General features: G+C 38.0%; 1 protein-coding gene across 13 annotated transcripts in view; it reads left to right on the plus strand.

The window, feature by feature from the left end:
- Trpm3 (transient receptor potential cation channel subfamily M member 3) overlaps positions 1 to 17,095 on the plus strand; it is an 827,780-nt gene that overhangs the window by 582,222 nt on the left and 228,463 nt on the right. For 4 of the 13 annotated variants that reach the window (XM_027940074.3, XM_027940075.3, XM_027940076.3 and 1 more), the window contains exon 7: positions 5,911 to 5,985. The exons of the other annotated variants lie outside the window; for them this stretch is intronic. In XM_027940074.3, the coding sequence (XP_027795875.2) occupies positions 5,911 to 5,985 (75 nt within the window). The remainder of the gene's footprint in view (positions 1 to 5,910; positions 5,986 to 17,095) is intronic. 13 annotated transcript variants of the gene reach the window in all.

Consider the following 17,095-nt stretch of genomic DNA (forward strand, 5'->3'; position numbering starts at 1 on the left):
AAACTGTGAAAGAACTTGAATTGATTCTCTGCCATAATGGCTGTCGGGAAGTCCTTTTTCATTTGAAGAGACACACTGACCTGCTTACCAGGTAGAATTAACTTATGAAGTAAATCAGATCAGAATTTCGAATTCAGTAGCAGCTGTTTTTAGCACCACTGCTTTGTATATTTTGGGCTCAGTGAATCCAGGAATATGCTCAAGGCTGGGAGTTTTCCTGTCAGATTGATGGGTTCTCAGAAATATCCTGCAGTGCACAGTTATTAGCTAATGTGGGAGAAGATACAAGGGCCCAGAGATACAGCTGCTTTACCCATGGGCCAGGGAGGGAGATGGAGAATCTTATCCGTGACAATGTTGTCCAGGGACTATTTTAATAAATCAAGATTCTAACAGAATGGAGTTTGAAATTGAATAACAAGAAAATGCTAATTTTTGATCTACAAATTACTGAGATTTATTTTGGACATAAGAGACAGGGTAGAAATATAAATCTTGAGTGAATGAATAAATTCATGAAGTAAAACACCATGAGGCATTGTTTTTCAAAAATTTACATTCCATTTCTAGTACATGTCATTTATTTCCCTGGCTGTAGTACACCCCTGGTATGTATTAGCATTTTCCTATTGTTAAATTATGACACCCACTTACCCTAAAAATTTGACATAGATTAAAGAGCACCATTGACATCTTTAACACATGTATCATTGATCCAACCCTATTTTTATTTTAGTTTGTATGATCAATAAAACCCAAATGGTAGATTTAGATGATTTATAGACAATTGGGGTTTCCCTTTTACCTTGGAGAGTTTTTTTAAAAAAAACTAGGAGAATGAATTGCCTTACGGATTTAATGAAACCATAAGCAAGAACTTTGCAAATAAATTTTGCTTTTGCTCTCTGGATACTCTATTGTACAATAATTTCTTTGCTCTATTTTGGTCTAGTTTTTTTTTTCATCACTATCATGTTGAGTATTATTGTCTTAAATACTAGTAAGTGAAATGATTCAGATTTGAAAATTTTTTTGGATGTAAAATTTTCAGATTAGGGATGTTTAACCTAAATCAAAATTGGGACTTGTTCATTCACACAAGCCAAGTTCCTATAATAATATTCATAAATCCCATTGGAAAATAAATAATTTTAAAATACATATAACTAAGTCAAGAAAATATTATAACCATGACAATGGGATAATTTCCATTATATGCAAAGAGTATCTGCAAATCAAAAAGAAAAGTGTGAGAAGCCCTTTGGGAAAATAGATAAAATATACCAACAAGATCTTCACAAGAAACAAAATACAAATGCTCAGCTTCATTTGACAATGAAATTTTTAACCTATCAAATTGACAAAAACCAAAGGTTGAAAATATCTAGTGTCGGTATACATGGAAATATGTGCCCATTTTTGGTAAATATAGACAATGACATGTGAAAGATAGTTTTGCCACCTCTGTCAAATTTTAAATGTGTATGCCGTTGAGTCCTGTAATTTTACCTCTAGTAATTTATTCTGTGTATATATGCAATATTATATTTTTAGTAACAAATGGAAATAACCCAATGATTCATCAATAGCAAATAGTTCAAGTTATATATAGATGTATAGTGAAATATTCTAAAAGTATTATGAATAATGCAAAAGCTTTGAACTCATAGAAATTTAAGAGCATAAGTTTTTCTTTTCTTAAAAGTCTACTGTACAGGGCTGGGGTTGTGGCTCAGTGGTAGAGTGCTTGCCTAGCATGTGTGAGGCCCTGGGTTTGATCCTCAGCACCACGTACAAATAAATGAAATAAAGGAATTGTGTCCATTTACAACTAAAATTATACATATATATATATATATATATATATATATATATATATATATATATACACACACATATATATATATACATATATATATATATATATATATACACATATATATATATATATATACACATATATATATATGTATAAAGTCTATTGTATAACAACTATATTAAACAAATGTATAATCACATTTATATGCTTGAACAAGTCATATTTATAGTGAGATTTAGGTTGTGGAGGGGAAGGCGAGAAGTGATACTCCTTATATCTTCAAAAACTTCTTGATGTTGACTTTTACAGTGAAAAGGTATTACTTTTGTAAAAGAACAAACCTTTGGAAGTAGTCAGGCTGTCTTGTGTGGGAGTTTGGGGTCTTCCTCTCACAAGTATATGTGTATCTTTTTTAAAAAAAATTAATTTTAATGTACATATTTATACAAAATGATTCTATAAGCCACATATGTAGTAAAGTAGTACTATAGTGGGACAAATTAACATCCCATAATGTTATGCAGTTACCCATTTTCCCTCTATGACAAGAATAGCCATAATCTACTCATTTAGCAAAAATCCTGAATTCAGTACACCATTATTAGCTATGGTCCTCAAATTGTATGTTGTACATTAGATCTTGCAACTTGTTCATCTTCCGAAGACGTCCCAGTTTTCTTTCCCCACCCATTCCCAGGGGTGGCCCCTATCATTCTTGACCTGTAGGTAAGGAACCTGTCCAGCTGTGTTCAACAAAGTTTCACCAAACTTCTGGCAATTCTTTACTCCTAATAAAAATTCAAGTCAGGAAATCTAAGAGTAGAGAGGTTGGGTAAGGACATAGAACAATTTTCTCAAATAATTGTAAAGAATAGGTGTACAAATTATTGAGACCATGGTAACAGATTTTGTGTTAGATTTGATAATGGCCGATACTGAGACCTTTTTGAAGCTGGTGAATGACAAGACAGCCTAAATTTATTCACCATCCTTATCTACTACAAGTGGACCTAAAATTCCCTGTTTATGTCCCTACCATGAGAACAATCTAGTGCAGCTCAAACTGTTCATTTTCCCTTGGTCAAGTTCCTGGGCACCCCCAAGACCAGCTCCTTCTCCCCAATATGGTGCAGCCCACTCAACAGCTATTTCACGCTGAATATTGTCCATATGCTCACTGTGAAAAAGTAGCTTCAGGACACTCTTTACTTCACTATATTTTTAAGGCCTTATCTTTGCTGGCAAAATACATGTCAATTTCTTAACTTTTTCAAAATGTGGTCAAAACAAGAACTTGAAATCTCAAATAGTGATTGCTCTCTGTTATATTTCCCCATGACAATACTTTAGGGCTCTTTATTTAGAAGTATTTTCTTGTGGGCCTATAATATACAAAGCACTGTAGGGGTTACAAGATAAATAAGACATAGCTGTGTACTTGAAGAACTTAGTTTTACAAATAAGTTACTAACAACTGGCAATTTATGAGTGCTACCCTAAATAATTTACAAACAATGCCTGATTTAATCCTAACACTGAACCTGAAGCAGGTACTACTATTTTTCCCATTTACCAATTTGAGAGAGAGAGAGACAGACAGACAGACAGACACCAAGTAATAGGTCCAAGGTCAGAGTTTAGTAAGTGGCAAACCCAAGGAGTCTATGTCTAAGCCAATGCTAGGACTGCTCTGCTCTACAGCCTCTCTTATGAAAAGATATGCATTATAGACCAGCAAGTGTTTAAAGTCTTTTAGTCATATAAAGTACAATGGTAATTCAAACATTTCTGGGTTGAAAATTCATGGGAGTGCCTTGTCAGAGGAATCTCAAGTAAGATTTGACAGGCAGAATGGGGGCGATGGATTGCCAGCCACACGGGTGGAAGCTTCCAACTACCAGAAATTTAGTCTACTGCATATAATCTAAACTTATTTTACTTTTGTTAATTTTTTTAATCTTCTGTCAGCATAAACAAAATTTCAGCTACAGGCATGAATAAAGAGGATACATGAACTAGAGTTCTCTTTCAGGAAATAGAATCATCAAAATCATAAGGGAAAGATATACATATTTCATTTTTTTCCTTTTGCTTATGCTGACAGATTTCTTTAAGGGAGATGTTAAAGCAGAATACAGAATCAAAACAACAGAAAGTGTGTATTTATAATTTTCTTTTCATCTAGTTTGTTGCTTTTATTTTGTAAGTAGGAAAGTCACTTGGAAAAGGTCAAGTCTCCTGCCTCAACTCATTCAATGAATTAACTTGAACCTGAACTGTAAACTCCTAGTCTGCTAGTGCCACCTTAGTTTGGGGTGGCACTTTCTTACTCTTTGGTATAACTCCTTAAGAATTCAGATTCTCCAGCAACCAACAGAAGTAGGATATGTGGGGCATCAACCTTATTTCAATGAAAAATTCTTAGCACATTTCTCATTTTCTCTACTGTGTCTTGGAGGGCAATTAATGAAATATCAAGACAACCGTGGACATAATCAGTACATACTTCTGATCTAGGCATTTCCATTTTTAACTTTACCACTAATATTATCCTAGATGATCTTCACTAAAATGTCATTTAAACTTCTGTTCATTAGGATTTGATAACTGGGGGTAAAATAAACTGAAAATACCAGTGTGCTGTTCACTCTGCAGGAAGGATGTTGCTAAACCATTTTTTTGTTTGTTTGCCCAGTTCCATTAACAAATGCTTGTGCTATATTTCCAGGAAGGTTTGTGTGATTGCTGTCTATCTGAAGCTTTGCTTATAGTATTTAGCAAGTGGTCTAATTGCCATACACAGTTGTAGAGCAGCCTGGGGGATGAGTTTGCAAGCTGAATATGTTCTTAGAAACAGGCTGAATATGTTCTTAGAAACAGGAACTTTCTGGACAATGTACAATAGTTACTCTTGATTTGTTATTTTATGAAGTCTGGGGAATCCAAAGGAACCAACCTTTACATCCTGTACTTTGAGGGATATTGCTTTGTGCTTTTCCCAATAAGGACATTAATACTAGAGGTCAACTCTGCCAGGTTGTGGGCACTGAGGAATGGCCAAGAATTGGATACTATGCCTCTCACCAACCAGCTACCTACCACCCAACTCCTACCTCTCAACAACTGCTACTGGTTGAGGCTGCTCTTGAAGTCTACCATGATCCTAGGAAGCTAGGGGTCAAGAGAACTAACTTGAGGATCTGGAGTCCTCCCTAGATGCTATTTCTAGGGAGGGAACAAAAAGGCAGCATAAAAAGCATTGCTTTTGCCCATGGGATTCTCCTCCAAGGCCTAGATTTGAAATGAGATGCTGTCTAAGCCATCTCATCTGAAGCATGCTTGTTTAGAAAGCTGGCAACTCCAGAAACATGATGTTGTCATTGCCTTTCTCTCTCAGTGTGGTGTAGAGGAACCAACTTGGTAGGAAACCTATGTACCTGAAATGGCTTTGATGAATTTATATATAGTAATGTAGATATGACTATATCTTGGCTAATGAAAGAAGAGAGTGGCATGTAGAGAACCAGTCAAGTAAAGACATTATTCATGTTGAATGACACATTGACATTTGTTTCAATTCATCTTTAAAAAGAAAAACATTAGATTAGCCTCTGAAAGGGTAGTTTTTTTTAGGTCATATGTAGCTAATAGCTTGAGAATGGAACACTTATTTCTCCAGAAATCAGAAAAATTATTTTTAAAGGAGGTAAGGGATGAATCTAGATCTTGTGTCTGGGAAGGCACAGAACTGGAAGATGCATAATTATCATTATAATTAAATAAACAGCAACCAACATTTCTTAAGGATTTACTAAGTGCCAGACATTGCATTTTAACCCTCTCACTACCCTTAAGCTGAAACAGAATTATAAAGGATATTTCCTCCAGGAAAGGGAAGGTTAATTTAAAAAATCTGTTTAATCATGACTTTAAGAAATGCTGCATGATTCTTTGCATAGGTCTGAATGCGCATTGTGAGTTGCAGTCACACTTATAAAATGTATACAAATTGGGTAAGCCATCTGCTTTAAAAAAAAATGTGTATCCAACCAGTGGATTGTAGAAATTTCAAAGATTTTATTTTTTGACAGGATGCCTGCCGTTTTTCTCTCTTGACTCCCGCTTGTTTTATTCATTTTGGGGTAGTTGCCAATTAGACCCCATTGGTAAGTATAATTAATAGACAACTTGAATTTCCCCTTAAACCCCAGCCAAGAAAGTTAACCATAGAAGACTTCATTTCCTTTAAAAATTCCTAACATTATCACTTCCTATGACTGCCATTTATCTCTATCTCCTAAAGTCATCCAACCATATCAGAGACTAGTGACTCCTCATGATTTGTCATTCCAAAGCTGCCACATAGGAGAGCTTGGCAGCACTGCTAGGATATTACCAGAGGAAGGAAGCATTTACTTATGATCCAGGAGTTCTGCAAGGCACTTTTATATATGCTGTCTCTTTTAAAACATTCAAAAACCTTTCAAGTAGGAACTGTCTTCCTTTCTTAGAGTTGACAAGATGGCAGCTCAAAGAGATTATGTCCTTGTCTTAAATCCATTTAGTGAGGCAAATAGATGTAAACCAACACTGGTGTGAATCCAAAACCCTCGTTTCTTCCATCCACATAGGAAAACATTATCTCATTCAAAAAGATCCCCTTAAATTTTGTTAGCTTAGAGTACCTAATGGTCATCATTTCATTCAGTAATCAGTTGAGCAGCTCTGTGCCAGACATGGGTCAAGCATTGGTTTGGTCGCAAGGAGCCATCAAGCAGGACTTTGGGAAGAAGATGGAGTAGAACAATAGGAGGACAAAGTGGGTGAGGTGATGGGTTGGGGTGCAGGCAGTTGGAGCTCCTGATCGTGTCCTCATGGCTACAGTCTTTCTTCATGTGACTCGTGGACTTCCCTTTGTCATCCTATGCCTGAGAATATATGAAGGAGGCTGGGAAGGCAAAGGGACGTTCAATTGTCATCACTGGCATCTTTTTTGATCATTGCACCATCATCTAATGCATTGGGATAACCATGACATGATATTTTCCATCACTGAGCCCATAACTGTCCCATGAGAGGGATAACAACTCTATGTTAAATTCATGATAGAATTTTATCCAGGGATCTTGGGAAGTGGGAACAAGTGACAGACTAACTGCAAAACTTTAAACCATGTGACCTGAACAGAAAATTAATATTTCTCTGAGCAGGCTATGTGTCTATCGACATCTTACTGTCTTCTGTGGATGCTCTCATCTGTTCAGCCCAATCATGCAGACTTTCTTCTGCCTCGACCAATCAAGACCAAATATCAAATTGCAGATACCAATTCATGATCATTTTGCACAAGACTGTGAAGACTTGCCATTTTTCAGATGCTCTCAACTGACAATGTTGTTCAATATTTTCTCTGCCGTTTAGAAGGTTGACCCTCTAGACAATAATTTGATGAAGAAAACAATCTAAACCTTGCCTTGTCTTCATTTAATGGAATGACTTGACTCAAGTCAGCTGTGTATCTTGCAATGCTCATTAATGAGAAGCCACTTTATGAAGATAATGAAGTCAAAATCACTCTGAGGAACAGAACAATTTTTAATAAAAACAGTTTCATGGAGTCTGCCTATCTTGTTCATCTGACTCTCTTCCTATGCAATCTGGGCATTCTCTCTTTTTCAGCAAAAATTTTTCCACATCGGAATTATTCAGGGACTGAGACAATTCTTATAAACAAATAAGTCTGAACAGGGGAAATTCTCTACCATTCTCATCCGATGTTGTAGACACTTTTACCTGCAGGGAAGAACTTTGAGATCTCTTTGCAGACAGAATGATTTAGGTTGCAAATGTTTAATTGGCATTTTTAATCTCAAGGTCAGAAAAATTACTGTTGTTCATCAGATTTGGAGACCTTCCTGAAGGGATCCAATCTCATCCTTGTTTCATTGCTAACTGAAAATCCTTCCATATTTTTCATTTTTTTCTAGCTTTTTATTCACCATAATATCATGTGGACCTTCTGTCCCACCCATTCCAAAATACTTGCAATTTTTCTTAAATAACTCAACCCATTATATGTCTTTCTATTCCTTTTTGATATTTGCTAAAATTTGATCCTCTCCCATTCCTACCTATCTACACTCCTGAGTCTCAGATAAAAAATCTCTTCTTTGCCCATCCCAATCCCTCACTTCCTCTGATTTTAACAGACCCACATTCACCCCTTCTGCTGTGCTCCTATGTCACTCTGTCATGGCATTGCTTCTTTCGGTAATAAGAGTGTCTTCCCATCTTCTTGCTCTGTCCCCCATCACATGTAGATTGTGGATTCCTAGAGAGCAGGGCATGTCTCTTGTCTATTTTTATCATCCCCAAAACTTAGTACAGTGTCTGGCACATCCCGGCAGGTGCTCAATAAATGACTGATGTAAATATTAACACCTGGTTTACCTAGCCCAATTTTTAGTTCTGGTTTCTAATTTGATACCAAAAAAATGTAATAGAGGTGTTTAATATTAAAATCTAGAAAAGAAGGACAAAATGACAGCAACATAGACCCACGGAGGAAAAATAAATAGGAATATGTACAGGCAAAGACCATTGTGCCTACTTCTGTTTATTAGGCATGAAAGCATTTAGTCTGGGAAATTTTAACTGTATTCCTATGAAATCATGATTGTTGATAAATCATTTCCATCTTATGAGAGTCTAAGAATATTTTTTTTGTAGTATCCAATGCCATCATGGCTTCAGGTATTTCCACCTAAATGGAATAAGATAACTATTGACTTTTCCCCACTTATTCAAAGTGATCATTGCCGGTGGCTGCTTTTCAATCTAGATTTTGATCAATCTATTGGGTAGAAATGCATACTCACTTTAGAAAGTTAGAAAAACATAAAATAAATGGGAAAACTTGTACTGAGTACTTTTCTGCCATAATGAACAATTTTACAGTGAGATATATTTAGAAAAGATATGGTATCTCATTCCCTGGGGATCTAGAAGAAAAGTGGGCTGAGATTTTTAATTTGCTTAAGAATGGCTAAGGCCAAGGAATTTATATAGGACCTTCAAAATCCCTTCCCAAGGATTTTATAATAATTTGTTGATCCCTTCAAAGTGTTTGGAGCATTTCAAGCCCTTGAAACTCATGGATGTAAAAGTGAATGTAATTCAAATAGACTTGAGGAATGATGAGAAATAATGTTCCTGCTTGTCACTAATCAAGCTGCCATTATTTTATTCTTTTAACCTTGAACCTCAGCTCAATATCTTTGAGCCCTGAGGGGGAAAACTGACAAAAAGAAAATAGGAAGTTTATGCCCTAATAATGGCCAAATTTTTAGTTTAGTTTAGAAACCAGAACATTATGAATCTTATGCCACCCATAGCTACAACAAATAAGGAGCCCTTCCCCTCACTGAACAGGCTGTCCCTGTTCTGCACTCGAGGCCAGATTTCAAAAGCTATGCCGAGTTCTGCATGCCACAACCCAGCAGGCAAGGCAAACACTCAAGTCCTAAAGCACAGGCTGAGGAATCAGGGACTCTAATAAGCCTTGGCACCTCTGGATCCGCATGGGGTTCTGTGGGTAATCTCTGCTGGAAGGAGGGAGTGGGAAGGAAATGGGTGTGTGCCTCTGCCAACGCAGGGAGGCGAGGACTGGAGTCAGCTCCTCCTGTCATCAACCAAATTGGAGCTGAACCCACCCTCATTAGCAGCATTTCTCCTACCCAGAACAACACAGGGGGCACATATTGATTCCACTGCACATTAGGATTTATTATGATTCATTATGAATCCTGGTGGAGACTGGGAAGCAAGCAGCAAATTGAACATGGCAAACCCACATGAAGAGTTTAGGGAGGAGGAGAAAGTTCACCCTTGTGTTTCTAATCTCAGGTTCTGTTTACTTGGCATACATGCATGGAGCAAGATTTGTTTTGTTCTATTCATGTATTTGTTCTCATTAATCAAGAACTGTTGTATCAAGTATAAATTATTCCTCCTAAACTTAGGTATGTAGGAAATGTCACACAATAAAAATTTTCCTTAATTCAAATACATCTAACTCCAGGACCCTTTCCATCCAGGTTTCGGTAAATTCAATCTAATCTTTATTAGGATTCTCCCCCTACTCCCTCCATGTTAATCCATTTTCCATCACTACAACAAATACCTGGGATGATCAATTTATAAGAAGAAAAATTTTATTTAGCTCATAGCTTTAGAGGTTCTATGATTGGGGTCTATGATTGGGGTCCTGTGGTGAGGCAGTCTATCATAGTGTGACCATGTGGCAGAGCAAAACTACTCATCTCATTACCAGGAAGTGAAAGAGAGGACGAGAAAGAGATTGGGAGTCTCACAGTCCCCTTCAAGGACTAAAGTGACCGAAAGACCTCACTATCCCCCAACACACAGATGTTTGGGGATATTAAAGATCCAAACTACGGCCCCCCCACCCCCATACACCCACACCTTTTTGCTCTCACTCCTTCATTCCTACAGAGCACTTAGGAAATTGGGAAGGATATCTTCCCTCAGCCAAGGTTACACTGATTGTTAGAGTCCAAGTCCTCTTGATCTCTCCAAGCTGTGTGCCTTTGGTGCTCTTACCAAGTAAAGCCATTAGGACTTTTGTTGCTGCCACTGACCCCCAAGGCTCAGCAGCCTCAGTTCAGCATCTCACCATGTACTTTGCAGCAGTCACCCTCAAATGGGATCCTGGGGTCATTTCCACCCTCATGGAGCTTACACATTGGAGAAAAGGACATAGAAAATAAGGATGTAAGATGAAAGCGAAATATATAGTGTATTGGATAATGACAAGTGCCGAGGAGAGAAATGAAGCAGGGAATGCAGAAAAGGGGGTGCAAGGAAGGGGCTGCAATTTTAAGCAGACTGGTAGGGAAGACAAGAAGGGCCAGGAGGGCCAAGAACTGAGTCTTGGGACAGTCTCAGTATCACAGGTTGGATAGATGAGTAGGAATCAGGAAAAAGAGATGAAAGAGCAGCTATTCAGGTAAGAGGAAAAACTAAGAGGGCAAACTGTCTGTATGTCCAGGAACAAGCATATTTGCAAGAGGAAAGAATGGCCAACTGAAACCATCAGGGATGTTGTTAAGTCTCTTTTTGGATTTCTCCCCTATCTCACCTACTCCCACCTTTCTCCATCAAAGAAACTGCCAGATTTGGTGGTGGTACACACCTGTCATCCCAGTGACTCAGACGGCTAAGGCAGGAGATTATAAGTTTGAGGCTAGTCTCAGCAACTTGGCTAGACCCCACCTCTTATTAAAAAATAAAAAGGGCTAGGGGTGTCACTCAGTGTTAGAGTACCCCTGAATTCAATCCCAGTACCAAAGACCCTTGCTTTTCTCTTCTTCCCCTTCGGGACATTAGTGAGCTTTGGGGTTGTGGTAGTGGTGGTGGTAATAGTGTGTGTATATAACAAAAGCCACCCAAAGAGCTCATCTTCAGGAAAGTTCTGCTTTGTAGTAGCTCTAGACAGCACCACAACCCTTGCCTAAGACAAGACACCCTCGGTGGCCTTTTTTGAAATGAAGGGAGGGAAAACCAACGGCAAACAAGATCCATTTAGTAGCTCAATAAATTTTCCTAGAAAATAAAAATTAAGTATATTCTCTACTTGTAGGTAAAGCATTAGGTAGAGAATATACTAAATACATTTGCAGGCAATTTTCCCCAGTACTGTGAAGCCCCTACTGAAATAGAGTGAAGTGTTAGCATATTTAATTTAAATATTCCCAGAGAGCTGCGTTTAGGGGCTGAATTGCAAGAATGATTATCTTCCAATAGGGGCAATATCTCAATAACATACAAGTAAGTTGTCTATCAATTCTTGGTTTACAGGATCAAATTTTCAACTTGGAGAGTATCTAATGGATCACAAACACATGCAGGGTTAACAAACAAACAGATGTGGCCTTCTATGAATCATTTATTTACCACATTAGTTAAGCTCAGGCATGGGGTGGACATACGATAGCCCATGAGCCAAATCCAGGGCACCACCTTTTTTTAAAAATATAAAGCTTTATTTCAGTGTAGCCATGTTAATTCCTAATGTAGGGTCTGTCTCTGGACGCTTTTGTGCTCTAACTACAGAACTGAATGGTTGCAAGAGGCCATCTGGCCTGCAAAGCTGAAAATATTTACTCATCTGGCCCTTTACAAAAAAAGTTTGCTGATGCCTCCCTTAGACTTTAAATAGACTGCTGAAAACTGTTGTTCATGAATGTTTCAATCCCACTCCATGGACTTTATTTGTTCTCAGGCCACATCAATTAAAAAAAAAACAGGCAAAAACTCTCTCCCTACAGTTTTATGTCAGGGCACTCATTCTCAAAGTGTGGTCCAGTGAAATCCACCTGAAAATTCCTTTGAAATATAAACGTTCAGATCTCCCTCTACACCTACCGATCAGAAGCTGTGGGAATGGAGCCCAGCAGTGTGCAATTTAATAGCTCTTTTAGGTGATTCATCGGCAAGCTAAAACTGAGAACCATTGTTCTAGAGCAAACATTGAGAAGAAGAGCCCATGATTTGAAATGGTGATTTCTACACACCCCTTGCTACAATAATTTTCAATGGGCAAACTCCTTTTTGCATTCTAGAATTGGCATTTTAAGAACATCCTTTATAGTGCTACTTTCTTATTGGTAACCTTAGGATAGCCCACTTTGTAGACAATGGTATTGGCAGTTATTATTGGAGTTAAATGGTTATTTGGTGCCAGCAGTGGGGAAGAGCCAAGTAGCTGTTTAATACAGACATGACAGAGTGAGATAATGAGGTTAAATACTCCAGTGATTAAAGACCCAAAATACCCATTGCATGCTTCTGGGTCATAACTGTCTCCCAATTCCTCATCATCATGCACTGGATGCATTTAAGTGCTATAATGTAATGAGGCATTTATTTCCAAGAAAAAAGTAGTAGGGTTTAGTTCCAGCACCATCAAGGATATGCTAGAACATGAGAAAAAAGTTTCCCTAGGTATTTGTCCTCATATGGGATATGCCAGGTGCTGCTGTATTGTTGCTCTTTTCCTTTGCTTAATGATCTACTCCTTCCCTGGAGCTCCATCCCTCCCTGTGTCTGGAGAAAGGAATCGCTCTGATAATGAACAGCTGTGGTTTAGATGCAGCTAGAAACCCCGAAGCGGGGAGTGTTGACCTTTTTAAGCCAGGAAGTGATGCAACAACGGGGTACAGTGAACAAACACAGGCCTCTTTTTAAAAATATCTGAATTTGCCATCAAATTTTAAAAGCTACCAGAAATGAGTTTGAGACCCTATGATATGAGTGAAATACAGTGACCATACATACTCTGTCTGGTTTGAATTAAGTAGCTCAATTCATACCTGTCATATCAGAGTAATTACCAATGATGACCTCTCCACGAAAGTGTCCTGGTGGTATGATAAGTGTGATATTGTCCCCTTAGTGCATAAAACCAAATGAATAGAGCACAGACTCTAGAATTCCTAGCAGATCTCTGCTTGAAACTCAATTCAGACAATTACGGTTGTGTGAATTTTGCAGTTTATTCCTTACCCCTCATTTTCCTTAACTGTAAAATAGGAATAATAGTATCTCTATTATAAGATTGTTGAGCAGACTGAGAAAGCATAGACTACCCGCCTGGCTGAATGTCTGACACTTGGTAGGTGCTCATTGACTGCCCCTTCCCTTAGGGAAAGAGAAACTGCCTTTAATCAGTTGTCTCAAGGCAAGTCACTACACTTTTAATTCTTCACTGCAACCCAGAAATTCATAAGCAACCTTGTTTTTATTCCATTTGTAATTTGTTTTTTTAACATGTTGCCAGTTTCTTTATAAAAACTATAATGACATTTTAATTTTTTCCTTTCAGAGAAAGTCATATTTTCACTTAAAAAATAAGTCCAGATTCCCAAAGTAGAACCAGAAGCTCAAGTTTGTTAGATGCTATTGCAAAGTAAATGGCAGAAACAGAAAGGGCAGAATTGCACTCCACAGTGTTGGAACTTGAGGAGGCCCAACACACTATACCCCATTCTTGACAAGAATCAAATTGACTAAGAGCCACTGCAGTCAGGTGGATGGAAATTAAAGTATCATTTTTATTAATGATGACATTTTTATGTGACTTAGTGTGAGGGGCAAATGTATTTGCCTACCCACCTCAGCTCCCAAAGACCTTCACGCAGATCACTGGTCCCTGGAGGCAAAGGAAGAAAGCCAAATCCCCTTCAATGAAGAACTTATAGTAGTTCTAGCAATCCTTGGTTTATACCCAAAGGACTTAAAATCAGCATACTATAGAGATGCAGCCACATCAATGTTTATAGCAGCTCAATTCACAATAGCTAGACCGAGGATGGAACCAACCTAGGTGTCCTTCAGTAGATGAGTGGATAAAGAAAATGTGGTATATATACACAATGGTGTATTACTGAGCTTTAAAGAAGAGTGAAATTATGGCATTTGCCAGTAAATTATTAGAGTTGGAGAATATCATACTAAGCGAAATAAGCCAATCCCACAAAACCAAAGGCCAAATGTTTTCTCTAATATGCAGATGCTAATTTACAATAAGGTGGGGGACACTAGGGAAGAATAGTGTTACCTTAGATTAGGTAGAGGAAAGTAATGAGAGGGGAAGGGAGGGGATGTGGGGATAGGAAAGATAGTAGAATGAAACAGACATCATTACTGTATGTATATATGTGACTGAATGACCAATATGATTCTGCAACATGTACACTCAGAAAAATGAAATTATATCCCATTTATGTATGGTATATCAAAGTGCTTAAATGCATTCTACTGTCATATATAACTAATTAAAACAAATAAAAATAAGAAATAGACAATAGATGTGGAGGATGTAGCTCAGTGGTAGACAACTTCCCTAGCATGCGCGTGCACAAAAGACAGAGAGAGAGAGAGAGAAAGAGAATAGCCATATAATCAGTTATTGAATGAATTCCCCATACAGATGAGTACAACAGAAAAGGACATGGGCTAGATATGTCACACTAATGGAACCCCACACACACACACACAGAAATATGAAACATTGTCATCACCTTATCACCCTTATTTCTGAGGATTTAATCACAGTAAAGATTTGATCAGACCTGACATTACAACTTATATTTTGGAAAAGATGCCCAGATAATAAAATACAACAATTCATCACTTTTTTTTTAAACTTGGATCAGAGATTAAACCCACAATATGGCATCCACAGCCAGCCAAATAATTGATCTAAAATAATCAATGCCCCTTTCCTTAGTCTCATGTATAATAACAGCAGTTGTTATTTTAATAACCTTGGAAGTGAACGAAGGTCATCCCCAGCCTAGTGCACTTTAGCTACTAAAACAGATCAATCGCCTCAGTGGGATCAGAATTTGGTTTTTATTTCAGTCTCATAGATCCTATTCATTTCAACCAGAGGAAATAATAGCTTCATGGGCGTCCTTCCAGCAAGGGGAAAGAATGTAAACCTTTGTTTATGTCTGTCTCCCCAGTGGCTGAGACACTTTGTTCTTCTAACCAGGTTCATTTCTGAGAAATTGCACAGCTTCAATTTAAAAGAGTAGGACAGCTGAACTGAAATTGGCTATTCCAGTCCCTAAGAATTGGGTTTTTTGGATATAATCCAAATGGACAAGTGAAATAGAAACACCCCTTCCCCACCAAGTCTTTCAACATGTTCTTCTCTAGGTCCCAGACTACTGCTTAGGTCCAGTAGTTAAGGTAAGTAAAAGGATGCCACAGAGCAACCTAAATGGTTGTCACCTCCATTTTCAACAGGACATATCAGCAATTACTGAGGTATGCCAGTCAGTCCTTTTGTAACTATCAATTTATTCCTTTCACTTTGGCTATACTGTTCCCAAAGTACGTACTCCTAAACATTGTACAGTTCTTATTTTATCTCCAAGCATTTGTTTGAACTACCTTCTCAGGGTAAGGCACTATGGGAACCAGCATGTTACCCAAGAGACGTGGGGAATGTCGGTCAGAAGGAGCTCATAAGTTAGCAGGGAGGAAAAAAAAAAAAAGGCATTCATTAAAAGCAAGGCACAATAAAATAACTGCCAAAAGACAGTTTTTTAAGTGAACATTGGATCACAAAGGAATGAAAATTTAATATTACCCGAGGGAGTTGGGATGGATCCTGGGAACTGGTAACATTTGAACCAGACTTTGAAGATTGAGTTGGAGTCTCTGAGGGGCTAAAATGAATTGCATCCCTCTCCCTCATCCAGCTTCCAAACAATTTGAGAAATAAAAGTAGTACTGGTTTGAACCTAAAATATCATTTTGATTACTTACCAGGAATAGTGGGCTGATGTGGCTTTAGGTCTATGTATCAAATGGGCTTAATGACACCTCACAATTAGGCAGAACCCCAAGTGCGCCTTCACATCCTCACCTGGCTGCACATCTTCAGGTCAGAGCCCCTGGAGGGCCGGGGAGATCTCAGGCTCCCTGCAGGCAGCATATGCCAAGAGGAAAACGGACCTGACTGAGGTGACCAAACCCAGTGATTCTTTTCAAATATACTAAAGGGCTGAATGAGTGAAGGGGCAGAGAAAACCCAAGGATGGGCTTAGAAAAATACCCTCCTGAACACAGGTAAGGGGAAAGATACTCCTTTCTGAAAATGAGGATGACTAAGAGGAAGTTTAAAAATAATCCCTCATGGCAGATCATTAACATAGTCTGTTAAGAGGACAGTCAGGGTGAAAGAGCTCTGGAGGTACTTGAGGATGCAAAGGAAGGCTGGGTTTAGTACAGGCGGAGCCTCGTAACAACACTGAAAGATGTGGGCTTTTCTCTATAAGCAATGGGAGTCCACTAGATTTTTACAGAAAGATAGTATTCATGAGTGATAACTAGCAGATCTGTGAACATTGTATGGAAGCAATTTCAGTAGTTCACTGAAAAACCAAGTAACATAGATACTAGGTACTTAGCATTCTTGATTTTATGAAATTTTAAATCATATCTGAGTATTGTGGATCCTCAGGTCAGTTAACTGACAGAAAATCATTCATGACATAAAACATTGAAAATGTTCTATAGAAATAATTACATCATCATTAGAGATCTGCATATAGTGGAGTGATAATTCAGTAGCCTACTTTCCTGCCTGCCTTTTGTATCCCAAATTTTAGTGAGCAACTACTACAGGTAGAACATCATATGACATGCTGGAATCACAAAGATAAATCTGCATAATAGAGA

Source organism: Marmota flaviventris, chromosome 13 (genome assembly GCF_047511675.1).
Source record: "Marmota flaviventris isolate mMarFla1 chromosome 13, mMarFla1.hap1, whole genome shotgun sequence".
NCBI lineage: Eukaryota > Metazoa > Chordata > Mammalia > Rodentia > Sciuridae > Marmota > Marmota flaviventris.